Genomic DNA, 27,813 nt, shown 5'->3' with positions numbered 1-27,813 from the left:
CCACCCCTCAACCTCAAATTATGTCCTCTGGTTTTACCATTTTCCTTTCTCTGGAAAAGATTTTGTTCTACATTAATACCCTTTAAGTATTTGAACGTCTGAATCATATCTCCCCTGTCTCTCCTTTCCTCTAGGGTATACATATTCAGGGCTTCCAGTCTCTCCTCATACGTCTTCTGGCGCAAGCCTCCTATCATTTTCGTCGCCCTCCTCTGGACCTCCTCAAGTCTTCTTAAGTCTTTCGCCAGATACGATCTCCAAAACTGAACACAATGGGGCCTCACCAATGACCTGTACAGGGGCATCAACACCTTCTTCCTTCTACTAACTATGCCTCTCTTTATACAGCCCAGAATCCTTCTGGCAGCAGCCCACTGCCTTGTCACACTGTTTTTCGCCTTTAGATCTTCGGACACTATCACCCCAAGGTCCCTCTCTCCGTCCGTGCATATCAGCTTCTCTCCTCCCAGCATATACGGTTCCTTCCTATTATTAATCCCCAAATGCATTACTCTGCATTTTCTTTGCATTGAATTTTAGTTGCCAGGCATTAGACCATTCCTCTAACTTTTGCAGATCCTTTTTCATATTTTCACTCCCTCTTCGGTGTCTACTCTGTTACAAATCTTGGTATCATCTGCAAAAAGGCACACTTTTCCTTCTAACCCTTCAGCAATGTCACTCACATACATATTGACAGGATTGGCCCCAGCACCGAACCCTGAGGGACTCCACTAGTCACCTTTCCTTCCTTCGAGCGACTTCCATTAACCACCACCCTCTGGCGTCTGTCCGACAGCCAGTTTCTGACCCAGTTTCACCACTTTGGGTCCTAACTTCAGCCCTTCAAGTTTGTTCAACAAGCCTCCTATGAGGAACTGTATCAAAGGCTTTTGCTGAAATCCAAGTAAATTACATCTAGCATATGTCCTCGATCCAGCTCTCTGGTCATCCAATCAAAAAAATTCAATCAGGTTCGTTTGGCACGATTTACCTTTTGTAAAGCCATGTTGCTTCGGATCCTGTAACCCATTAGATTCAAGGAAATACACTATCCTTTCTTTCAGCAACACTTCCATTATTTTTTCCAAACAACTGAAGTGAGGCTCACCGGCCTGTAGTTTCCTGCTTCATCCCTGTGACCACTTTTATGAATAGGGGACCACATCCGCTCTCCTCCAATCCCCAGGAATCACTCCCGTCTCCAGAGATTTGTTGAACAAGTCTTTAATAGGACTCGCCAGAACCTCTCTGAGCTCCCTTAGTATCCTGGGATGGATCCCGTCTGGTCCCATCGCTTTGTCCACCTTCAGTTTTTCAAGTTGCTCATAAACACCCTCCTCCGTGAACGTCGCAGAATTTACTCCATTTTCTCGTGTAACTTTGCCAGACAATCTCGGTCCTTCTCCAGGATTTTCTTTTGTGAACACAGAACAGAAGTATTTGTTTAGCACATTTGCTTTCTCCTCATCACTCTCCACATATTTGTTCCCAGCATCTTTTAGCCTAGCAATTCCATTTTTTATCTTCCTCCTTTCACTAATATATCTGAAAAAATTTTTATCTCCCTTTTTTACATTTTTAGCCATTTGTTCTTCCTGTGCCTTCGCCAAACGTATCTCTCTCTTGGCTTCTTTCAGTTTCACCCTGTAGTCCTTTCTGCTCTCCTCTTCTTGGATTTTTTTATATTTCATGAACGCCAACTCTTTCGCCTTTATTTTCTCAGCCACTAGGTTGGAGAACCATATCGGCTTCCTTTTTCTCTTGTTTTTATTGATTTTCTTCACATAAAGGTCTGTAGCCATTTTTATCGCTCCTTTCAGCTTAGACCACTGTCTTTCCACTTCTCTTATAAGCGATAAGCCAACTCATATCCAGAAACACTGTTTCCCCAAATACCGAAAAATCAGATATAACAACCTAGGAACAGACGATTTTTTGGTAACATAAGATTATGCTTTGTAATATTATGTAATGTAACATAAGGTTATGCTTTGTAATATAACATAAGGTTATGCTTTGTAATATTATGTAATGTAAGTTATGCAATGTACTGGAATAATAAGGTAAAATAACACAAAGTAACCTACGTAAAGTCTGTAAAGTTATGTAAGATAAATTATGTAAGATAAATTATGTAAACTTAATGCAAGTTATGCAAGCACGGTAAGGATAATGTAAAGTAACGCAAAGTAACTCCACGTAAAGTTATGTAAAGTTATGTACGAAAAGTTATGTAAAGTTAGGTATGCAAAGTTTGTAAAGTTATACAAATAATTGTAATGTCATCGCCTGGAAATGACCAGCCATCTTCTAATGTAATCCGCTTAGAACCGCAAGGCACAAGCGGAATAGAAATCACTAATGTAATGTAATGTAATGTAATGTAATGTAATCTTATGTCCTCCCATCCTAACAGCTCTTTCTTCAGGTACTTTCCCATTGCATTAAAGTCCGTACGTTTGAAATCTATCTTTTCCAGTAGATAGGGATGGTATGCTGAACCAAGGGTCTTGCATCCGCTCCTGTGAGTCCGTTACAGGAGATACTGATCATTGTTTTCAGTACTCCCTCCTTCTCCCTGCTTTCTGCTGCCCCCAGACAGTTTCAAAGCTAGCAACAGCCCTACGAGAGAGAACAGGAGAACGGGGAGACCCCCCCAACAAGACTTTGATCAGCTCAAAAATATAAACACATAGCTCATAAACACGCCATGAAGATGAAAAGAACAAATAACAATTTTTATTAGCAAAAAGTTGTAAAAAACTTTAGATCTCTAGGGAACCCCCAAGAGACAATACACAATTTCTTCCAATTTATGATAGCAGGCAGAAAGGTCAGAGGCGCAGGCTTCAAGTAGAAGGAGGTCCAGGCAGATGCATCGACAATGATGGATGGGGGATTCAGCATACCCATCCTTATCTACTAGAAAAGATATTATCAAGGTAAGAACCTAATCTCTTTTTCTAGTGCAATAGAGATGGTTTGCTGAACCAAGAGACATACTAAGCAGTCCAGAAACACCAGGTGGGAAAGATAAGCCTGCTTTCAAAACTGAGGCTTCAAAGGAGGAGTCCTCTTGAGCTCTATGTTTACCCTATAAAATTTGGTGAAAGTATGATGACAACCAAGTCGCCACCCAGCAAACTTCATCTGATGGAATAGTACTGGCTACAGTCCAGGAAGAGGCAATCCCTCTCGCAGAATACACTTTAAGCGTAAACGGAGGCTGCCAACTGCAAACAATATAGCAGGATGAAATATCTGACCTGATCCATCTTGAAATGGTAGCCTTGGAAGCTGGCCTCCCCTTCTTAGCCAGATTCGTCAACACAAAGAGGTGGTCTGAGAGATATAGTAACATAGTAGATGATGGCAGATAAAGACCCGAATGGTCCATCAGTCTGTGCCAACCTGATTCAATTTAAATTTTTAAATTTTTTCTTCTTAGCTATTTCTGGGCAAGAATCCAAAGCTCTACCCGGTACTGTGCTTGGGTTCCAACTGCTGAAATCTCCGTTAAAACCCACTCTAGCCCATCTAAACCCTCCCAGCCATTGAAGCCCTCTCCAGCCTATTCTCCCCCAAACAGCTATATACAGACACAGACCGTGCAAGTCTGCCCAGTACTGGCCTTAGTTCAATACTTAATATTATTTTCTGATTCTAGATCCTCTGTGTTCATCCCACGCTTCTTTGAAACTCCAGTCACCATTTTCCTCTCCACCACCTCTCTCGGGAGCGCATTCCAAGCATCTACACCCTCTCCGTTAAAGTAGAATTTCCTAACATTGCTCTTGAATCTACCACCCCACAACCTCTAATTATGTCCTCTGGGTTTCACCATTTTCCTTTATCTGGAAAAGATTTTGTTCTAAGTTAATACCCTTCAAGTATTTGAACGTCTGAATCATATCCTCCCCTGTTTCCTCCTTTTCCTCTAGGGAAGCGGTCTCAAACACGCGGCCCATGGGCCGCATGTGGCTCTCCAGGTGCTATTTTGCGGCCCGCAGTCTGGACGCGATCAAAACAGCATTTCTCTTTCCCCTTCCCTTCCTTTTGAAGCAGCAGCGTGTCTGGCCAGCTCAGTCGATCGTTCCGTTCAAAGCCGCGGGTTGACGGTTCCTCGCGCTATCCACTCTTGCATCGGAAGCCTCTCTGACGTCACAACATCAGAGAGGCTTCAGACACGCTGCTGCTCCACAAGGAAGGGAACGCAATGGGAGGGGAAAGAGAAATGCTCTGCTGCATATGAAAGGAGGACCCTAGGGAAATACTGCTGCTGTTGCACAGGGAGAGGGAGGGAAGGGGGAAGAGAAATGCCTCTCCTGCACAGGAAAGGGGGGAGGGAAATGCTGCTTCTGCTGCTGCTGCATAGGGAAAAGGAGGGGGAGGGAAAGGGGAAGAGAAATGTTTCTGCTGCACAGAAAAGGGGGAAGGGAAATGCTGCTTCTGTTGCAGCTGCACCCAATTGGGGAAAGAGAGGGAAGGAAGGAGAAGGAAGACAAGGGGAGAGAGAGGAACAAGAGATGCCAAGTTCATGGGAGGGAGGGAAGGAAGGAGATATCAGACCATAAAGGGGGAGGGAGAGATGCCAGGGCATGGGGGGGAGGGAAGGAGACAGATGCCAGACCAGGGGAAAGGAAGGAAGGAGGGAGGGAAAGAAAGGTAGGAAAGAGATGTCAGACCATGGAAATAGGACGGAAGAGAGAGATAGGAAGGGAAGAGAAGACATGGAAACGTAGATTTTGAAAAGAAAGCAGAAAAATTGAATATTAAGTTAATGCCAAAGATGGATGCAAGGCAGAAAGTGAAGACGGAGAGAAAAACAGTCAAAGGACAAGAAGGCCCTGGAAACATAGTTAAAAGCACAGAAAAATAAAGTCACCTGCCAACAAAGGTAAGGAAAATGATTTTATTTTCAATATAGTTATTGAAATGTGTCAGTTTTGAGAAAGGAAAGATATTAAACTTTAAATGTGAGGGCTGCAGAAAAAATAGTTAATGTCTTATTAAAGAAATGACAATTTTGCATAAGGTAAAACTCTTTATAGTTTATATATCTTTCCTTTTAATTGTTAAAGGAAAGTTTTATAAACTATAAAGAGTTTATATGACATGCAAAATTGTCATTTCTTTAATAAGACAGTAACTATTTTTTCTGCGACCCTCCAAGTACCTACAAATCCAAAATGTGGCTCCACAAAGGGTTTGAGTTTGAGACCACTGCTCTAGGGTATACATATTCAGGGCTTCCAGTCTCTCCTCATACATCATCTGGCGCCTCCTATCATTTTCGTCGCCCTCCTCTGGACCGCCTCAAGTCTTCTTACGTCCTTCGCCAGATACAATCTCCAAGACTAAACACAATACTCCAAGTGGGGCCTTACCAATGACCTGTACAGAGGCATCAACACCTTCTTCCTTCTACTGGCTACGCTTCTCTTTATACAGCCCAGCATCCTTCTGGCAGCAGCCACCACCTTGTCACACTGTTTTTTTGCCTTTAGATCTTCGGACACTATCACCCCAAGGTCTCTCTCCCACTCCGTGCATATCAGCTTCTCACCTCCCAGCATATACGGTTCCTTCCGATTATTAATCCCCAAATGCATTACTCTGCATTTCTTTGCATTGAATTTTAGTTGTCAGGCATTAGACCATTCCTCTAACTTTTGCAGATCCTTTTTCATATTTTCCACTCCCTCTTCGGTATCTACTCTGTTACAAATCTTGGTATCATCTGCAAAAAGGCACACTTTTCCTTCTAACCCTTCAGCAATGTCACTCACAAACATATTGAACAGGATATCGAACTCTGAGGGACTCCACTACTCACCTTTCCTTCCTCCGAGCGACTTCCATTAACCACCACCCTCTGGCGTTTGTCTGATGGCCAGTTTCTAACCCAGTTCACCACTTTGGGTCCTAACTCCAGCCCTTCAAGTTTGTTCAAGACTCCTATGAGGAATCGTATCAAAGGCTTTGCTGAAATCTAAGTAAATTACATCAAGCATATGTCCGCGATCCAGCTCTCTGGTCACCCAATCAAAAAATTCAATCAGTTTCGTTTGGCACGATTTACCTTTTGTAAAGCCATGTTACTTTACAAAAGATGAAAATCATTCGTAACCTCCAGGTATCACAAAATAGCCCTCAGGACATCCAGTACCTTCAAGACTTTGTCTGTCTTCTTAGAACCCGAGGGCTAGAAATCTGGAATGTAAACTTCCTGGTTGATGTGAAATAACCAAAACTACCTTCGGCAAGAAAGAAGTGGTTCTCAAGGAGACCCCGGCCGCTGTGATATGAAGATAAGGGTCCCTGCATGACAAAGCTTGCAGTTCAGAGACATGCACTGCAGAAGTGATGGCAACCAGAAACACCATCTTGATAGGCAGGTCCATGAGGGTGGCATCCTGCAAGGGCTCAGATGCAGCCCTTAAGAGCTCTTCCAACACGAGCTTCAAATTCCAGGACAGACAAGGCTGGGGAACCGGGAGCCGCAGCCTCAGAGCACTTTCTGAGGGTGATCTCCTTCTAGGTGGCATTGGAGAAGGATCAGAAGAAAGCTCAAACAGTGCTGAGTTGAGTGTCGACGTGATAAAGAGTGTTGACTTCTCCATCAATGCCTAAAGGGATTCCCTGAACATCATCGGTGTTGATCTGCATCAGTCGAGAGGAAGAGCTCCTGTCCCGTGGCTGGATTGGTGCCGACAGTTTGTGACCAGGGCACTAGTGCTTGTGTAGAGCTGCACTCAGGTTGATACAAGACTGTCTGTGTCACAGCAGTGGCATGAGCTGTCTGAGTTTGCAGCATAGAAGCCAACTCCCTTTGAAGAGCAGGAGAGCGAGTTTCTTGGTATTGATGCTTTGAAAGCCTAGACTCGGACGCCCTTGGAAAAGCTGTATTTATATGCTTCTTATCTTTTTTAACAGAAGTATCTGATGCTGGTACTGGAGATGTTGTTGACATCGAGCAAGGTGTCAAAGGCGGTGCCGGCTTCAATGCAGATGGTTGCTAGTCAGTATTGGACATGGCGAACATCCTCAATGTTGTTGATGATACCCCAAAAAGCTTCTCGTGTTGAAGCTGTCTAGCCTTGAGGGTTATTTTTTTTAAAGCTGCAGGCAGCATTACAAGCTTCTACTTGATACTCAGGATCAAGACAATGAAGACACCAATTGTGGAGATCAGTGATAGAAATGATCCTATTGCACCGAGTGCAGTGTTTGAATCCGCTATAGAGTTTAGACATTGAGGGGAAAACCACCGATGCCAAATCATAGGATTCAAGGTCCAGGGAGGTCGAGTAGGTTTTATGCCAAAAAAAAGGTTGACGCTACCAGCCTGAAAACAGGCTTGTCAGGGACCGAAGGCCAGAAATGAAAAGGGAAAAAAATAACAAAAATTGAGAGGGAAAGAAAATTTAAAAATATACTGAAGAAAATAAAACGAGAAAGCACAAAAATGTAAACGTTTGGCTCGATTTGGACTAACTCCAAAAATGAACTAGTCAGCTCTGCAGAAAACAAAGAACTGACAGACCCACGAGCTGATGTCGCACAGGAAGGCACTGGCGCATGCGCAGTACAGGCAGTCTCAAGACTTATAAAGAGGTTAAAGTGACAGTATACTTTTGCACTGTCTGTACCGGGCTCCATGGATGACATCACCCACATGTGAGAATACACTGCCTGCTTGTCCTGGGATAATCAGGAATAAACAGAGAAATGGAAATGATATCTGGAAAAAGACTTAGGATTTAAAAAAAAAAAACAATTAAGGAGGTTGTAAAGAGAGATACCAGGACCAACCTGAGAAAATGAAATAAATTGGACATTCTTGCTTCATGAGCCCTTATATCTGTGACTCACACTGCAAGAATGACCCAAGATGGAAGCACAAAGCAAAAGCTGGCTCAGAGCGGCACAACCCCTTGAGGAAACTCTGGGATTTTATTATCTATAGAATGAACACTCTCATAATCAAAGCTACAAAGTTGGCTTTACCAGAAATTTAAATATTATAACCATACATTTCATTACCTGCATTATGTCTTGCTATATACCCAAGTGCCCAGGCTGCAGATTCTTTAACTCCTGGATCAAAATCCTCCAGACATATCACCAGTGTATCCAGGGCACCGCAGTCAACTACAGCTTGGGCGTGATGAGGAGAATGCTTGGCTACTGCTCTCAACACAAAGGCAGCTGCCTTTTTATAGAAACGCTATTTGAATTTAAAAACACAAATATCATAAATATTTTCACAAAGAAGTTCAAGTTGGATTTTTGCAATAAAGAGATATAAGTTCAGACTACCTCTACTTCAAGAAGCAGGTGAAAGCCTTTCTCTTTACCCAAGCCTTTAATACATAGGGTGATTGACTATACACTCATTTTGCACCAGGTCTAGCTCACCACACACATTGTTTAAATCAGTTCCTTACACCTTGTTTATCTGTAAAAACAACTTGTCTTGAGTTTAGCCTCCAATCTGTTTATCCCGAAGCACTCTGTCCACCCATCTAATATCTGCATTTGATGCCTCAACTATAGGATAAGCTGTACTATAGAAAAGCATTAGCGTTATATCTATGTTATTTAAATGTTCTGATTTGTGCTTATTAGATGCTTCATAAGTATTGTCTCCCTTTTAGTTGTATTATCTCTCATTTGAACTTCAGTACTGTAGTAAGTATATTTTTGAAACTGTTTCATGATCATCCTACTATTATGGGCTCCTTTTATGAAGGTGTGCTAGGGTTTTTAGCGCACACACAAAATTACTGCATGCTATAGTGCACAGTAGCTGAAAATCTACCTCCTCCTAAAATGGAGGCGGTAGTGGCTAGTGCATTCAGGAATTTAACACACGCTATTGCGCGTGTTAAGGCCCTAGCGCACCTTTGTAAAAGGAGCCCTAAGTTTCAGTTTACTGAATTTGACTCTATCTCATTCATTGTATTTCTGTTTATATTTGGTCTTTTTATTACTATTATGCTGTTAACAAAATTGTAATTTTTATGTTGAATTACACCTACTGTACACCACCATCAGTGAATCTTTTTATAAAGCTGGTTCATAAATCTCAAATAATAAATATCAAATAAAATTTAAGTGGTTTACAATTTTCTTTAATAAGGGAAGGGGAGTAAACATACAGAACAAAGAAAGAACAATGTAACTTAACACCTGAGAGAAGGAGAAGGTAAAGGATACAATGTTTTACAAATATAATAGGGAAAAGTCACAATAGGAAGATGTGGATGGACCCAGTCCCAACAGCCAACAGTAACCAGGACTGGCTATGCGACTAGCACTAGAGGAGAAGGTGAGTGTGTGGAAAGGAGGGGGGAGAGAATAATGTGCAACTGGGGTGAAGGCTTTGAAATGTGGCTTCGGAGTGGGTGAATGGTGGGAGCCCAATGAATGTTGGGAGTTGTGGGTGGGACAGATGGGGAGAGAGGCGGACATCAGGAACCGTTCACTCAGCAGTTGAAGCTGCTCCTGAATGTTTAGATGCCCGACCATTACAAAACCTCGACAGTACAGGAGACAGTGTCACTGTAGGGGGACCTACATGGGGCCTTCTTCAATGGCAGTTTCTCAAAGCAAGGGTAGAGATGGTGGGAGGTCAATGACAGTGTCATTTGCTGAGGAGGATTTAGGTCAAACAGGGGCAGCTTCTGAGACTGGAGCCTCTGTCTCCAGTCTTGTCCAGGACCCTGGTGTGGGCAGGGATGCAGGGAAGGGTGCTAGTAAGGTTTGGGGTTCCTCTAATTGGCCTGAGCCTGGGATTAGTGCTGAGATAGAGAAAACTGGGGATGGGGGACTCATAGCTCCTGTCAGAGCCTGTGAAATATGCTTATCAGGCTGGGTGTTTTTTACTATTAGAGGCTGAGGTCCCACTGGCACAGCACTTTACTGTTTGGGGGTGGGCTCTTTACTGTTTAGGGGAAGGTCAATATGGGCAGGGGTCCTGAGAAATTGTTTGAGGCTGCAACTCTGGGTTATTCTTCCTAGGGTTGGTTTAGACCCCCCCCCCCCCCAATCGCCACAGTTTTCTGGGCTTGCAGTAGGGGGCTGAATAGTTTGGGAACACAGTTAGCTGGCAGGTTTGGTGTGCAGGTTGGTTTTCTGGAGCAGGAGTCCTTACTGTGGTTCTTGTGCTCTACCATGGGTTTAGAGCTATGAAATGTTAAGCCTTGAGGCTCAAATAGTCACTTTTCTGGCGCCTTTGCCTGCACCTGCACGTACCATATTGGGTGGCATAGGGTTTCAATGGTGCCTACTAGTTCGTTGTCTTCTTTTGTTCCCTCTTCTCCTAGTGTTTCTGCTGCATCTCAGATTCCTGCTAGTTCTTCTTCTATTCTGCAAGTACCAGTGGATTCTTTGGAGCCCCCAGCTTCGTCATCAGTGTCTGTTGCAAGCAGGTGGGAGATCCAGGAAACTACAGACTGGTAAACCTCACTTTAGTGCCAGGCAAAATGGTGGAAACAATTATGAAAAATAAAATTGTGGAACATGTAGACAAACATGATTTAATGAGACGAAGTCAGCATGGGTTCAGCCAAGGGAGATCTTGCCTCACCAATTTGCTTGACTTCTTTGAAGGTGTGAATAAACATGTGGAAGAAGGTGTGAATAAACATGTGGATAAAGGTGAGCCGGTTGATGTAGTGCATCTAGATTTTCAGAAAGCTCCTGAGAAAATTAAAGAGTAATGGGATAGGTGGCAAAGTTCAGTTGTGGATTAGGAATTGGTTATCGGAAAGTTATCGGATAGAAAACAGAGGGTAGGGTTAAATCAGGGGTCTCAAAGTCCCTCCTTGAGGGCCGCAATCCAGTCGGGTTTTCAGGATTTCCCTAATGAATATGCATGAGATCTATGTGCATGCACTGCTTTCAATGCATATTCATTGGGGAAATCCTGAAAACCCGACTGGATTGCGGCCCTCAAGGAGGGACTTTGAGATCCCTGGGTTAAATGGTCATTTTTCACAATGGAGGAGAACAAACAGTAGAGTGTCGCAGGGGTCTGTACTGGGACCGGTGCTATTTAATTTATTTATAAATGATCTGGAAATTGGAACAAGTGAAGTTATTAAATCTGCAGATGACATTAAACTGTTCAAAGTTGTTAAAACGCATGCGGATTGTGAAAAATTGCAGGCAGACCTTAGGAAATTGGAAGACTGGTGTCCAAATGGCAGATGAAATTGAATGTGGACAAATGTGAAGAATAACACGAACCACATTTACCGGATGCTAAGGTCCACCTAGGGGGTTAGTGCCCAAGAAAAGGATCTAGGTATCATCATAGACAATACGATGAAATCTTCTGCCCAATGTGCGGCGGCAATCAAAAAAGCAAACAGGATGCTAGGAACTATTAAAAAAGGGATGGTTAAAAAGACTAAGAATGTTATAATGTCCTTGTATTGCTCCATGGTGCGACCTCATCTGGTTCAATTCTGGTCTCCTTAACTCAAGGAGCTAGAAAAGATTCAAAGAAGAGTGACCAAGATGATAAAGGGGATGGAACTCCTCAGGTTAGGGCTCTTTAGCTTGGAAAAGAGACAGCTGAGAGGAGATATATATGACTGAAGTCTACAAAATCCTGAGTGGAGTAGACGGGTACGTGGATCAATTTTTCACTGTCAAAATTACAAAGACTAGGGACACTCGATGAAGTTACAAGGAAATACTTTTAAAACAAATAGAGGAATTTTTTTTTCACTCAGAGAATAGTTAAGCTCTGGAACGCGGTTGCCAGAGGTTGTAGTAAGAACAGAAAGCGTTAGCAGGTTTTATGAAAGGTTTGGACAATTTCTCCTGGAGGAAAAGTCCTTAGCTGTATTGAGAAAGACATGGGGGAAGCCACTGCTTTCCCTGGAGGTAGGTAGCTTGGAATATTGCTACGCCTTGGGTTTTGGTCAGGTACTAGTGACCTGGATTGGCCCCATGAGATGAGCTATGGGCTTGATGGACCATTGGTCTGACCCAGTAAGGCTATTCTTAAGTTTCTTATGTAGGAGATCAACACGCCTCCATCCAAGCCTTATAAGGTTGAGAGTGGAGTCCAGGCACATAGATGTGCTTCTGGTTTGGGATACTCGTAGCATTCTGCAGCAGTACCTCAAGCACATGAGCTTAGTTCAGGAGCAAGTTTAGCTAGGGTGAAGGCAGGGTGTTAGTAGTGTGATAGATGCGGTTGCAGTGGGGGCAAGATTCTAAAGGAAACCACAGGAAGAAGGGGAAGTGGAGGAGACAGACTGGTTTTGGGCCATTGGCTTCATCATCCTCGGCCTCCACTTTGTCTAGTGGGGGGAGGGGGATGACTGGAGGGGCCTGGGCAGGTGGCTGAGGTGGGTCCCAGGGAAATGGATAGTTCTGTACTAACAGCTTATCCAGAACTATGAGAGTCAGAGTCCAAGGCACTGTGGCATAAAATTCAGAAGCAGAAATGTTTAGATATTTTTCAGAATAAATTTAAAAGAGAGAAAACTTATTCATTAATCAAATTTACAGAAAAATCTATTTTTTTGCAACAAATGTAGGAAAGAAGCCAGGATTATACTTAATATACAATACTAGAGGGTTTGTTTCGTTATTTAGGAATCCAGTTAACTATGAAAGTATCACAGTTGTATCGGAATAATATTGATAAGTTGTTGGCTGATACGCGTTCCAAATTGGAGCGATGGAAGGGCTTACCTTTATCCTTGATGGGACGCATTCATCTTTTCTGCATGATCTTGTTTCCCAAGTGGCTCTATGTCCTTCAGACACTTCCCGTATCCTTACTATGTGAGCCCTTAACTCCTTACAATCAGGGTTCTTTGGGGGGGGGGGGTCAGAAGTCTAAGTTTCAGTGGGCTACCGGGGGGGGGGGACACTGGGGCCCGGGGGGGGGGGGGCTGGGTATACTGGATCTTAGGCTCTATAATCAAGCCTGTTATTCTACGCCATATCCATGGACTGGGTGTTGGACACAGATCTCTTTACAGATGTGACCTTTGAGCAAGACTATTTTTAACCTTACCATTTGCTGTATATTTTGCATGCCTGACTTAAAGATGTCTCTCAGCCCACCCGGGATAGTGTGTTATTGCGTCCCCTTTGGACGGTGTGGAATCAAATCCTTTCCTCTTGGGGGCAGGATCCGCACCTTAGTGTGTTTATGCCATTGGTGGGAAATTCTACCTTTCCACCAGGGCTTCTATATTAGAGAGCTGCATGGTAACAGGGACGACAGGGATCCCGCAGAAACGCCTCCTAGGATCGCGGGAATCCCATGGGGACGTCCCTCATGGTCTCGGGGGATCCCACGGGGTTGGGAGGTAGTTCAAGCCAAATGGCTCGTTTTCTTTTCCTGCCCGTTCTGCTTCCCAGCCACAACCACACGTATGCCGACACGGATAGTCTTCCCCCCGACGTCCGAGCTGACGTCGGAGGTGAGGCTTCGGGTCAGCCCACGTGGAGCGAGCAGGGCCCGCTGCCCTGTGAAGAAGTGCAGCACTCGGGAGCGCTAAAGTCTTGCGGGAGCTTCGGAGGTGGACAGAAAAGGCAGGGCCCTGCGAAGAAGTGCAGCACTCGGGAGACAGGAGTAGGGGGAGAAAAGGCAGGGCCGCTGCCCTGAAATAACTGCAGCACTCGGGAGACAGGAGGGGTCAAAAAAAGGCAGGGCCTGCTGCCCTGAAGAACTGCAGCACTTGGGAGACAGGGGGGGGGTGAGATAAAGGCAGGGCCCGCTGCCCTGCAAAGAAGTGCAGCTCAGTCAGTCGGGAGAAACAGGGCTGTTTTGTGTTATGTATTCAGAACTAGAGAGCTGCACGGGAACGGGGACGACGGGAATCCCGTGGGTTTCCCCCTTCGGGTCATGGGGATCCCGTGGGGATGCCCCTAGGGGTCGCGGGGATCCCGTGGGGACGCCCCCTAGGGTCACGGGGATTCCCGTGGGGACGCCTCCGAGGGTCGCGGGGGTTCCTGCGGTGGCTGGATATACTCGCCGCGAAGCTCGTCTCCTACCTGCCCTGCCGCAGTAGTACTACACAGCCGAACGGAAGTCTTCCTGATGTTCAGCGCTGACGTCGTGAAGACTTCCGTTCGGCTGTGTAGTACTACTGCGGCAGGGCAAGGGGAGGAAAAGGCAGTGTTACAAGGCGGAGGGCGGTCCGCCCCCGGGTGCAGCACAGCCAGCCAGATCCACCGTCCAACCGGACAACATGCCCGGTCCAACAAACCTCCCTGCCCTGTAGCCGCGAATCTAAATTACTTTCTTACAGCAGCTTCAATACTCCAGCTGCTATAAGAAGGTAATTTAGATTCGCGGCTACAGGGAGGGAGGTTTGTTGGACCGGGCCTGTTTTGTTGTCAGTCGGGCAGGTAAGCGCCACAAGGTAAGGGGCAGGGAGGGAGAAAGGGAGGAAAAGGTGGAGGTGGAGAGGGAAAAGACGCTTAGGTAAAACTGAGGGGGAGATGAATAAGGAAGAGCTGGAAAGCAGTGTGGGGGGGGTGGGGGGGGGGGGGTGAAGACAAAGGGGTGTGAGTAATAACGCTGAAAGGACATGGGAAGACGGGGAAAAGGACGCTGAAAGGACATGGGGAAGACAGAGGGCGGAGGAGGACACTGAAAACATAGGGGGAAGATGGGGGGGGGAGAAGGACGCTGAAAGGAAATGGGGGAAGAGAGAGTGGGGAGAGACGCTGGCAGGGAGAAGAAGACAGAGATGCCAGACTATGGGGGGAGCGGAGGGAAGAAGATTGGGTGCCAGACCAATTTGGAAGGGGGGAGAAAGGGAGGCCACAGTAACAGAGTAATGGAAGACGAAGAGAGACTGTGGATGGAAGGAACTGAATGAGAACATGAGGAATCAGAAACCAGGCAACAAAGGAAGGAAAAAAATTCTATTTCTTTTTTTTTTTTTTTTCTTTTTTTGCTTTAGGATAAAGTAGTATATTAGTTGTGTTGATAATAAATTTTAAAACATTAGAGGCTCTGGAAGAAACCGTTTACAAAGTATGTATTCTTCCCAATTATATTTCTAAATTAATAGTCTTTTTTGCTTATTTGTTAAATGGGTTTCTACCAGATGCCTTTAATTCAGTAGCATAATTAAATTAATAACTATTTCTGTAGTTTATAGGGACGGATGGGGACGGAGGGGATTCCTCGCGGGGACGGGTGGGGACGGAGGGGATTCCTCGCGGGGACGGGTGGGGACGGAGGGATTCCTCGCGGGGACGGGTGGGATTTCTGTCCCCGCGCAACTCTCTATTCAGAACACATATCTGGTAAGTGATCATTTAAATGCATTTTGAGGGGGGGGCTTTCCTTTAGGCTTTGTCCTTTCAAAGTTTATTGCACTTTCTCTGGGTTTTTGCTTTTCAGCATGGGGGGGGTTAGCTTTCTTTAGATGGCCCGTTCTGTATTTTCTGTGTGTTTTTTATTGACTTCTGACCATATGCATATCATAGTGTACCGTTATCTAGTTTTTTAAGGGGAAATCAGCATTTAAGAATTCTTTTTGTTAGTGTATGTATCAAAGTGCAGGACTATACAAGTGCAGAATGGAAATGAGTCAACTGATGGGTCTGAAGTAATAGATAGAAGGTAAACAAAATACGATGTAAAAGGGAGAATTGGGCGTGAGTGTGTTAATGAGAGGGAAAGAGATGGTGTACACGGGGGAATGGAAGAAAGAGGAGAATTTTTGGTCATAGGGAGGGAGTGAGGTACAGATGATAGGGAAGAAAAAGATGAGGGAGAAATGTTGTAGTGGAAAGGGTACAGTATGACAGATTGAAAGGGATGCAAGAGGGAGGAATGTTGGACATAGTGGTGAAGGGAATGGATATGACATGGTGCTGGAGAAATGTGGGCATTGGGTTGATGGGCAGGGGCAAAAGATGCTGCACATGGTCTGTGGGATGACAGAGGAATAAATGCTGGACCATGGTAGGAGGAACCAACGGACAGCAACAGAAGAATTTACAGAAGATGGGAAAGTGGAAAAAAGAAACCGGGACCAACCTGATGGAAAAATAGTTTCCAGACAACAAAGGTAAAAAACGGAATTTATTGACTAAAATATGTTAGCTTTGGGAAATGTATATAGCAGATGTCTTTATATTGTGTTCAAAAGAAAAGGAAATGCATTTCTGGTTTTATTTTTACAGTGTTTTATTTTTTACAGTGTTGAAGTACTTGCTGATCCCTTGCTGTGCTGGGGATCCCCAAGCACCGCCAGCAGAGGACCTCCTTTAGAGATGGCCAGAACTCCCCTCCACCAAGCGCAGCAATCGCTGGCAGCATCCATGAGCCACTGAGGTGCCAGCATCTGTGACTCAGGGACGCTACTGCTACCTGCCAAGCTTGGCAAAAGGGACCCCGGCCAACTGCAAAGGAAGTCCTCAGCTGACAGCTTGGGGGTTCTCATCAGCTGAGTATTTATTTATATTTTATATTTACATTTAGAGGCTTCTGGTAGAAACCCATTTACAAAGTATGTATTCTTCCCAATTAATATTTCCAATTAATAAGTCTCTTTGCTTTATTTGTAAATGGGTCTCTACCAGAGCCTTTAATTTCAGTAGCATAATTAAATGAAATAAACTATTTCTGAAGTTTATAGGACGGGCGGGGGATGGAGGAGATTCCTCACGGGGACGGGGGTGGGGATGGAGGATTCCCATGCGGGGACGGGTGGGATTCCTTACGGGGACGGGTGGGATTTTGGTGGGGACGGGTGGGATTTCTGTCCCTCGCGCAAACTCTCTATTCTATATTCAGCCGGAGTAAGGGTATTTTTTCAATTATGTCATGTATTTACAGGAAGAGGGCATCTTGCTCTCCTATGAAATTTACTTGCTTGGGATATATTAGCTTTGGGGGTGCATTTATGCTTATCAACAAACTTCAGCACTATGTGGAATCCCTCCCAGTGGGTTTCTCTCTCCTGAGACTTTGGGATCCGTTTTGAAGAATTTTTAGAGGCATCCGCGGAGACCAGAATATCAGTTTCCTATTTTCATAAAGGCTTGCTCAAAGACAACCACCAGGGAATTTCTCTGGGATAATACAGCACTGACAGAGGGAAACTTAATTGGCAATTAACCTTACAATGCTGCTGGGGTGGTGGGAAGTGCAGAACTCGGGGAATGTCATTACCGTACCTATGTTGCGGGCTTATGTCCTCCAGAGCAAGGCTTATCATTATGGGGTGTATAGATACACAGCTTTTGTATTAAATTGTCATGCAGCGGTGTAACTCCTATGTGCTTGGTCTGTGGGAGTGTTCAAAAATTCAGGGTTTATGGAGGGAGGTGGTTCTTTTTTGGGGGTACAACTTTTGAATACTCTCCTCAGCGCTTGGAATGCTATTCTTTCATTTTCCCATTGTTAAATATGCATCCAGCTCGGGGAACAGCTGTTTCTGAGCAAGTGTTATGTTATGGGGAAAAATGTATCATGAACCATTGGCTTTCTGACCAGCCTCCTTCTATTTGGTACTGGAGGACCTAAATTTCATAACTTGATGCGGTGGGAGGTGTAAGCCATTGCTGGTTCTCAGAAGCTCTGAAAAAACTGTCTTCAAGTGTGGACTCCCTATTGGAATGTACTGCATCGAGAGGCTGCAGTCAGATTTTGAATACTCTACGAGTTGCTAATTTGTAATTTCTGGACTATTCCTTGGGTTGTTTATTGTATCTTTGTGGGATGGGAGGGGAGAAGTGTGGCTTATTATTACTTGCATTTCTTGTCTTGGTTGACAGTTGTCATTTTTCTTGAAATTAATAAAAAGTTTTCAAAATAAAATAGTTAATATACAACACTGAGCCTCAAGCTCCAGGTTCAAACCTTAAATATTGTCTAACATACATCAGAGACCAGTGGTCCCCTCTAACGCGGGCGGGTGTTGTGAGCCAAACTTTTTTATCACTGTGAGCTAAAAATATCGGGCGCCAGCAAGTTATGAGCCAAATAAATATGTTGCTTTCTACCACAGAACTTCCTTACGTTTGTATGGAATCTATCCCCTTTTCAACTTTAGAGAGTGCCCCTCTCGTTCTCCCTGCCTTAGCTACTAAGTCTATTCCTTCAGTACCTTGAATGAATTTCTATCATTGTCCCATCTCAATCTCCTCTCTGCCTCAAGGGAGAGAGGCCCAGTATCATCTAATCTTTCGCCTGTACCGGCAACCTCCTCCAGCCCCTTTAATCCATTTTATTTGCTCTTCTCTGGACTCCTTTCGAGTAGTTACCGTGTCCTTCTTAAAGTTACCAGTGCTGGAGCCCCCCCCCCCCCCCCCCCCCCCCCCCCCCAGTTACTCCAGGATGAAGGGCGTCCGTACCATGGCCGGTTACACATGCAGCATGATAACCTTCTCTTGTCTCTTCAGTCCAGCATCTGCCCCTTCCATTCATCTGTCTGTCTTTCCTTGCCCCCTCCTCCTCCTCCTGCCCCCCCCCCCTACCCCCCAATTTGGTTCTAGCATCCATCATCTTCCTTCTGTTCCCCTCATGGTCTGGCATCTCTATCCTTCCCTCCCCCCTGTGAGTTTTTAGCATATCCTCTCTTCTCAGTTTCCTCCACTCAGATCTGATCATTCTCTGCTCTCTCTTCCCTTTTCTTCTCTGGTCTTCCTTCTCTATTTTCTGCCTCCATCTAAATTAAATTCTTTCTTACTATTTAGTCCCGTTTCCCTCTTTTCACTGTGTCTACACACAGCTTGTCACCCCTTTCCCTCACCCCTCCATTATCTTACTATTTTCTTCCCCCTTTATTTATCTCCTCCTTCCATCCAGTATGTGTTCTTTCCCCACTTCCATTCAGCATCTGCTCTCCCTTCTCAACTGACATCCATCTGCCTTCTGCTCTCTCTCCCTTCTTCTCACTTCCATCATCTGTCCCCTTCTCTCTCTCTCTCATCTCCTCCATTCCATCATCTGCCCCTTCTCTCTCTCTCTCTCTCTCCCCCCCCCCCAACTTCCATCATCTGCCCCCCTTCCCCTCACCTTTGTGGGTCACTTTCTTTCCCCTGAGGGTGGCTCATGTCACAGGGGAAGCTTTGGCCGAGCAGAACCGCTTGATTGACAGTGGAACTTACTTGATTGATGTCGATGCTGGGGCCCGTTGCCGTTTGAAGGAAAAAAAAAAAAGGTGGAAAAAAGGAACCTGTAAAGGCGAGAGGAAGGGAAACCTCCAGGACAGCTGCTTTTTGCCCTCCTTCAGCGGCCCAAGAGTTCAGACCAGCAGCGGCAGCTCTGTATGCTTTTAACTTCGGCACAGAGCTGCCCCTAATCAATAGTTTAGCGCGGTTTCATGAGGCAGCCTCGGGGCCTTTGATAGCCGGCCCGCTTCGATGATGCGATGTGGGCCGGCCTAGCAAAGGCCCCGAGGCTGCCTTATGAAACCGCGCTAAACTATTGATTAGGGGCAGCTCTGTGCCGAAGTTAAAAGCATACACAGCTGCCGCTGCTGGTCTGGAGGTGCGGAGACAAGGCAGGAGGCAAACGCGGTGGAAGGCAGGAGTCTCGGCGAAGGCAGGAGTCCCGGCACAGCGACTGCAACAGGAAGTTGCAAGTCAGCTGACGCCGGCCTTTCGTTGCGGCGGGGACCGAATCCTTCGCGGACCGGCAAGATTTTGTTTGCGGACCGGCGGTTGAAGAACTGTGCTCTACACTGTGTGCGCTGTGACGAGAAACTTGTGCGCTGCGAGGTAATATTTTGTGCGCCAGCGCACCCCAGCGCAGCTTAGCGGGAACACTGTCAGAGACCCATTTATTATCATCGGCTCATATTATGAGACTAGGGAAAACAGAACAGCAAAAAAACTCTGTGGTTTCCATATAGATAAAAAAAAGGAAAAATGATGTTCTTACCTGTTAATTTTCTTTCCTTTAGATGCAGCAGATGAATCCAGAGACCAATGGGATAGCACACATCTACCAGCAGGCAGAGATAGAGAAACTGATTAATAGGTGGTCCTATTGGCTGGCACTCCTCCTGTATCTTCAGTATAGCTCCTTGCCCAAGCATCTGTAACCATCAATAGGCATAGCATGTAAAAAACTTCTTTCCCATAACAAATCTCAAAAGGCAATAATACAGAATACAACCATCAATAATAACAAACTTCGAAGTTGCAAAAGACAGACAATATCCAGAAAGGGTGGGGCTCTGGATTCATCTGCTGCATCTAAAGGAAAGAAAATTAACAGGTAAGAACATAATTTTTCCTTCCTTAGCAACAGCAGCAGATGAATCCAGAGACCAATGGGATGTAGCAAAGCAATCCTCAATCTAGGTGGGAAGCAAACGCTGCCTTCGCAACAACCGAACCACTAAATGCATCCACCGCATGCGCCCCCACATCTGCCGGTAATGCCGAGATAAGGCACTCTCAGAAGACCAAGTAGCCGCAAGACAAAACTCCTCCAAGGAAAAAACCTCTGGACCGAGTCCAAGAAGTAGCCATCGCTCTGGCAGAATAGTCATGAAGTTCTTTTGCCAACCGCTTCCCTGCCATCAAGCAAGCGTAAATAATGTCCTCCTGGACCCATCGAGCGATGGAGGCTTTGGATGCCGCCATACGTTTGAGGCGTCCCTTGAAGAATACAAAAAGGTGATCTAAACAACTAAAAGTTGTTAGAAACCTAGCTCGCGGAGAACGCTACGCACATTCAAAAAATGCAGTGAATAAAAGCATGTCTCCCCATTTCTCCTCCCAGGAAGAAGGAAGGAAAAGTGAGTGTCATAAAAGAAAGGATGACACCTCCTTAGAAAGAAATTATGGTACCGTCCAAACGGACACCGCAGATTTTGTAAATCAGAAATAGGAATCCCCACCGAACAAGGCCTGCAACTCAGAAAACCGCCGAACTAAAGCCATGGCCACAAGAAACCCCGTGTTCAACAGCACAGCCCTTTAGAGTCTCAAAAGAAAAGGATGAAATGAAGCCTTCGGTAAACTGCGAAGAAGTACCTTAAGACTGTACTCCGGACAGGGCTTTTTAAGAGGTGTACGAATATACCGTACTCCGTTTAGGAACTGAACTATATGAAGCTGAGAAGTAAGCGAAGAGCAATATACCTAGTCCTTGTAACAAGCTAAGATGGCACTTGAAGCTGAAGGGAATTGAAAGCTAAGCCCTTGGCATACACTTGTGCCAAAAAGAATCTGGAAGAGTGCAAATGTTGAGAAGTACCCAAGAAAGGAAAAACCTCCCAAAAGGAAGCAGAAAGCCACAGGTGAAGAAGTCTATATCACCTGGATAAGAGAAGAAACAAACTGCTTCGCATAACCCTTACACGTCAGCCCTGACTTTTTCAAAAGCTAGGATGTAATACCAACGTAGTATGAATATCATGTTGATCGGGACCCTAGGTGAGCTAATCCGGGAGATATACGGAAACTCAACAGTCCAGCTGGTCGAAGACCTCATCAAATCCGATAGCAAGGATGGCGCAGCCAATCAGAGATTCTACAAATTACTGTGCCCTGAAAGCGAGCTTGAGATTGGCAAATCCAAGCCATCATCAGCCAGGGGAAAACACTTAAAATAAGAGAAACCAGAGGCGAGAAAGAAGCCACGCTGCTACCCCCCTCTGACTCCCACTCCCTGTGCGCGCCGAAGAAGCTAGGAAGCTTAGAATTTCGAGACGAGGCCATGAGGTCTAGTTCCAGGAGATCTTACTTCTATAAAAAGAGCTGGAACACCTGAGCCAAAATTCTCAATATCCAGGATATAGAAGATTTCAATATTAGTAACATTTACACGTTCTAGAGCATACACAGCGCTGTACACTGTAACATACAATAAATGGGCATGCTCAGATTTTGCAGAGAGAAAGTCTATCCAAACTCTTTTCCTGACCAATAAAATGATCTGCCAACAGAAGAGGAAGATGAGGGTCCACCCATTGAAGTAGAACCACAATTTTACCCGACAACTGAGTACATCACCTACTGACCAGGCTGTAGAGAAATACCCCCATCATAATACTGACTGAAAAGACCTTCAGCGTCATTCCGGAAGAATGGTCTGAAGCTCCAGAAAGGTAGCCTGACCATGCTCCAGAGTAAAAGAATGAACAAAAATTGATTCGCCTCTTTAAGACCAGACTCCTGGAGCTGAGGATGGAAGGCACCAAGCCCTCCAACCCGACAGCCCCGGATGTTTGGTAACCATGAGCTAGTCCAGCAAAGACCAAGGCATGCCTTTGAAAAGAGAAATCTCGCTGAGCCACCAAATCATACAAAGTGATGCTTGAGGAGCCTACCAAATAATTGTAGCCCTGAGATACCGGGAACCACCAGAACAAAAGCGACTGCTGTAGCGTTATAATGGGAAAGCAAGCCGAAGTTCCTAGTGGAGTCAGCAACATGGATCCTAAAACCTGTACAGAATCCCATACTCTTGGTCATGATGACCGAAGAATGCAAACCTGAGACTGTGACCCATCGCCCTAGTCTCTGGGAAGAAACACATTTCTCTTCTATATAAATTAAAACATCTCCCCGATATACCTATAAATAGTATAGGAGAAAAGAGCGCTGTGCAAATTCAAAGATTCACGTCCAAAGAACCGAGGAAAAGAAACCACCCTTTTCGTGACAGTCAAATGGCCCGACTGGAAGACGTCCGAATCAAGCAGTCAGTCAAGAAGAAAGTAGGTGAACCGCCTGGTAGTGCCAAAACGGTACCACTGCCCACGTTTTCTAAAATTTTCGTGAAGCCCTCGGTAGGCGAAATGGCATGTGCCAAAACTGAAAGCGCTGCTCCAAGAGAGGCAAGCAAACCTAGTGCCAATTCGGAGTCCATAGTGAAAATGTAAAGATCTCCCAGTTTTTCTGCAGAAATGTGTAACCCTGAGAAACTAATTCAGCAGAATGGGATCCAGCCTGCCCAATGCCCCCGTCTTGGGCACCATGCAGTAAGTGGAACAATGTCCCTTTGTTCCTGAAGAAATACAAGAACTGCCCTGAGGACCAGTAACACTTAAAAGGGAAACACAAAACATAGAGACTCCAAGAACGAACCCGAAACCTGAGGAGGATGCAAAGTTGCAAGCATCCTGAAAAATGTTCACAGCCCCCTGACCTGACATTATAGCGTCTTCCCCCTCGTGAGAAAGCCTGAAGAGTCATTGGAAGAAGTCAAGATCCCCTCAGAATGAAGTACAGAAGGTCAGGGAATGGCAGGATGAGAACTGTAGGATCTGTAAGAAAGAAATTCTCCTAGGAAAAATCAAGTTTCGCAATGGAAAGAAGAGTAAACTGGAACCATGAAAACAGTACTAACTCCATGCAACGTGAGCGAAATATGTATGTCCTTTAAAGTGAATTGTACTAGACGTAATCAAGATGCTGCATCTACCTCCCCATGGAAAATAACAGCATCCTAACAGGTATCAGACAAAGCTCACATCGCTAATGAGAGCTTCAGGGATGAGGCTAACAGCCACATAGCGCGTGCTCCTCCGCGGGTTTGATAGAATAGGTAACTGGCTCCTGGTTAGAAGGAGCTGTACAGCCCTTCCTGTCTGGTTGGGGGGGCCCATCTAGCATGTGCCATGAGAAGATGGCGACAGGAGAAACCAGCGTGATAAGCATGGAAATCTGAAGTCCAGGCCCCCTCATAAATAGAGAAAGAGAATCCTGACAGCAGGAAGATGCGAAGTGTCATTATGCCCATAGAGACAGCCCAAACTTGGAAACTGTTTGTACTACCTTTAAGCATATATATCCTATGCCACTACTAGACACATGCAGCGCAGCACAGAGGCCCAAATAAGAAGGACAGTTACCAATAGACAAAGGCTCAATCTGCAGGGACCCCAAGAGAGGCAATGAGATACCCGTGTGAAATACAGGGCACTATCTTACTGCTGATCTCACTGTGCAGTGATTTGCCGTATGTCGACCCAGTCCGGAGACAAACCGAGACTGATTGACCTAGCACAGGTCAGAGTCTCCCTTGAGTGCTAACCCCAGATTCCGATTAAACTAGCAGCTTCCTTCAAGTGAATAAAGCAGGAACACAGACATAGATATATAAATCTGCCCAAGCTTGTCCCAAAGCTGGTGAAACACGTACAACTTGTCTGAACCGGAAAGGAGAGAAGCCGCAGCATACCCTGACCAAAGTCAGCTAGAAATAAACTACCGGAACGCTGCAGCTCTCCCACCATTGCCGGAACTAAAGCGCGCGCCTGATTCTCGCCAACACGTGGCCGCTGCATCAATGCTCCTAGAAACATAGTCGGATTCAAGCCCCGCAAAATTTACACTGCCGCGCCCTGCATATAAAGAAAATCAGACTCGAGGAATAACTAGAAGAATGGTGCAGTGCTTCCCACAGCGCCAGAAAAAACATGTCCCATCTCATGCGCGCTGCTATAAACCGGCACCTGCACAATCAGCTGCACATGGCCGTGATAAACACCAATGAAAGAGAACCTCGGAATAAACAGGACTACTACTGCTGCACTGAAACTCAACAAGGAGAACAAGTGTGAGCATGAAATCGCACCGCTACTGCCGCGCTGTAACCAACAAGGAAAACAACGCGTGTATGCAAAGGGCGGGAAAGTCCCAGCTCCCTCAATGGATTTCTAATCATAAAAGTTAGCCTCAATAAAATATCCATTCCTTAAACGTACACTGACCCAAACAGAACCTGAAGTTCAAACAACAGTAAAAAACACATACATACTCATAAGCTTGTTGTTAGGGCCGGTTGAAGCCAGTAAGAGCTGATTGTGCAGCACTAACAGGGCAGAATGCAGCAACTGTGGTCTCTTTTTTCTTTTTTTTTAAACAGAGAAGGGAAAGAAGAAAAAAATCAAGACCCAGTCAGACCCTCTAGCAATGGAGGGAGGGTGAGGCAGGGAGCTGGGGGGGGGGGGCCAGGTGTAATCCCTAAAGCCGGCACCGTTCAGCCGGACACCCCTGTCTCACTGAAGAGAAACCTCAACAGGAGAATAAAATTGCCATCTCACTGAAGAGAAACCTCAACAGGAGAAACAGAATGGCACTCATTGAAGAGAAACTTCAACAGGAGAAAATAATTTTACAGTCACAGCCAGAATTCAGGAGCTAGTTGAATAGCGACCATCACCTGCTAGGAGATAGAGCATACTGAAGATACAGGAGTGGTGCCAGCCAATAGGACCACCTGTTAATCAGTTTCTCTATCTCCGCCTGCTGGTAGATGTGTGCTATCCCATTGGTCTCTGGATTCATCTGCTAAGGAACGTTCATTAAAACCTGGACTCAACCAAAAAAATCTCAAATAGGCACTATCCAACTAAAGTCAAAGTTTAAAAAAAAAATTAAGTTCTCAATAAGATAAATAATCCCTCTTCCCACACAGTTCAATATACACTTATCTTAATCTCTTGAATCCCGGTAATCACTTCAATCATTCCTCCAGGGACATGAGTACAAGAGCAGAGATGCAGTAAAGCCCAGTTACTTACTGTAACAGGTGTTATCCTGGGACAGCAGGCAGATATTCTCACATGTGGGTGACATCATCCACAGAGTCTCAGTATGGAAGGGAAAAGTGTAGAATCACTAAGCTTTAACAAGCTTTTAGACTACCCACAATGCGCATGCGCAAGTGCCTTCCTGCCCGACGTCAGCTCACAAGGTCGTTAGTTCTGTCCCCAAGTGAAGAAGCCCAACTAGGGGAGGTGGGCGTGTTGTAAGAATATTTGCCTGCTGTCCCAGGATAATACCTGTTACGGTAAGTAACTGTGCTTTATCCTTAGACAAGCAGGTAGCATATTCTCACATGTGGGACTCCAGCTTTCATAAAAGGGATGGAGGGAGAGTTGGGTTCGAAGAACTCAGAAAATTTTGAGTTGCCTCGCAAAAACTTAGACCTAATGTCTTCTACAAGAGCATGGAGGCAAGGGAAAGAACATAACAGAAAAAATGAACAGAGGAACTTCATGCTCTATTAGAGGTAAAAGGAGGATTCTGAGAAAACCTATATGTATGGAGGCTGTGAAAATAATAAACGACCTCATAGAGGCAGGAGAATCTAAATATAGGAAATGGAGACGCCAAAAAGATTCAAGAATCAAAAAAGAAAAGTCTACTGGCAAATGCAGCCATATGGAACAGCAGACCAAATGAGCAGCTGAAACCAGTCATGTCCCAGAGTAGATATGAATGAAAAGTGAAAAGGACTTTCGTAACGAAAGCATGATTCACATGAAAAGAATAGCCGTAGAGTATAAAAAGGATGAAAGAAGGAAAGAAAAGCTGATGCTATGAATTTTAAAACTAGAACAACATAGTGGCTTACTATGGAAGAAAGAACCTCCTGATAAAAATATTATATATCTATATATATATAAAATCGGAGGTATGTATGTGTGTATGTGCCGCGATCACGCAAAAACGGCTTGACCGATTTGAACGAAACTTGGTATGCAGATCCCTCACTACCTGGGGTGATATGTTCTGGGGGTCTCGCGGCCCACCTGCACACGTGGGCGGAGCTACAAACATAAAATCAGATTTCACCCATTCATGTCAATGGAAAAAATGTAAAAAGCTGCCATTCTCACTGTAATTCAAAAACGGCTTGACCGATTTGAACGAAACTTGGTATGCAGATCCCTCACTACCTGGGGTGATATGTTCTGGGGGTCTTGCGGCCCACCTGCACACGTGGGCGGAGCTACAAACAGAAAAACAGATTTCACCCATTCATGTCAATGGAATAAATGTAAAAAGCTGCCATTCTCACAGTAATTCAAAAACGGCTTGACCGATTTGAACGAAACTTGGTATGCTGATCCCTCACTACCTGGGGTGATATGTTCTGGGGGTCTCTCGGCCCACCTGCACACGAGGGCGGAGCTACAAACAGAAAATCAGATTTCACCCATTCATGTCAATGGAAAAAATTTAAAAAGCTGCCATTCTCACAGTAATTCAAAACCGGCTTGACCGATTTGAACGAAACTTGGTATGCAGATCCCTCACTACCTGGGGTGATATGTTCTGGGGGTCTCGCGGCCCACCTGCACACGTGGGCGGAGCTACAAACAGAAAATCAGATTTCACCCATTCATGTCAATGGAAAAAATGTAAAAAGCTGCCATTCTCACAGTAATTCAAAAACGGCTTGACCGATTTGAACGACACTTGGTATGCAGATCCCTCACTACCTGGGGTGATATGTTCTGGGGGTCTCGCGGCCCACCTGCACACGTGGGCGGAGCTACAAACAGAAAATCAGATGGCTTGACCGATTTGAACGAAACTTGGTATGCAAATCCCTCACTACCTGGGGTGATATGTTCTGGGGGTCTCGCGGCCCAACTGCACACGTGGGCGGAGCTACAAACAGAAAATCAGATTTCACCCATTCATGTCAATGGAAAAAATGTAAAAAGCTGCCATTCTCACTGTACTTCAAAAACGGCTTGACCGATTTGAACGAAACTTTGTATGCAGATCCCTCACTACCTGGGCTGTTATGTTCTGGGGGTCTCCCGGCCCACCTGCACACGTGGGCGGAGCTACAAACAGATAAGCAGATATCACCCATTCATGTCAATGGAAAAAATGTAAAAAGCTGCCATTCTCACAGTCATTCAAAAACGGCTTGACCGATTTGAACTAAACTTGGTATGCAGATCCCTCACTACCTGGGGTGATATGTTCTGGGGGTCTCTCGGCCCACAACTCTATGTTGCTTGCTCAAGGGTGGGTTCACCCAACAATTTATATGTTCTTGCTCCTGGAGGTGAAACTAAAAATTTTGTTTATAATCAC

At 45.2% G+C, this 27,813-nt stretch overlaps 1 protein-coding gene across 1 annotated transcript in view; it reads right to left on the bottom strand.

The window, feature by feature from the left end:
• SPAG6 (sperm associated antigen 6) overlaps positions 1 to 27,813 on the bottom strand; it is a 220,948-nt gene that overhangs the window by 145,064 nt on the left and 48,071 nt on the right. The window contains 1 exon segment of the mRNA XM_033931329.1: positions 8,050 to 8,233. Coding sequence (XP_033787220.1) covers positions 8,050 to 8,233 — 184 coding nt within the window.

This window comes from Geotrypetes seraphini, chromosome 2 (assembly GCF_902459505.1).
Source record: "Geotrypetes seraphini chromosome 2, aGeoSer1.1, whole genome shotgun sequence".
Classification (NCBI taxonomy): Eukaryota; Metazoa; Chordata; class Amphibia; order Gymnophiona; family Dermophiidae; genus Geotrypetes; species Geotrypetes seraphini.
The sequence above is the reverse complement of the archived record's forward strand: the minus strand, read 5'-3'. Positions and strand labels throughout refer to the sequence as shown.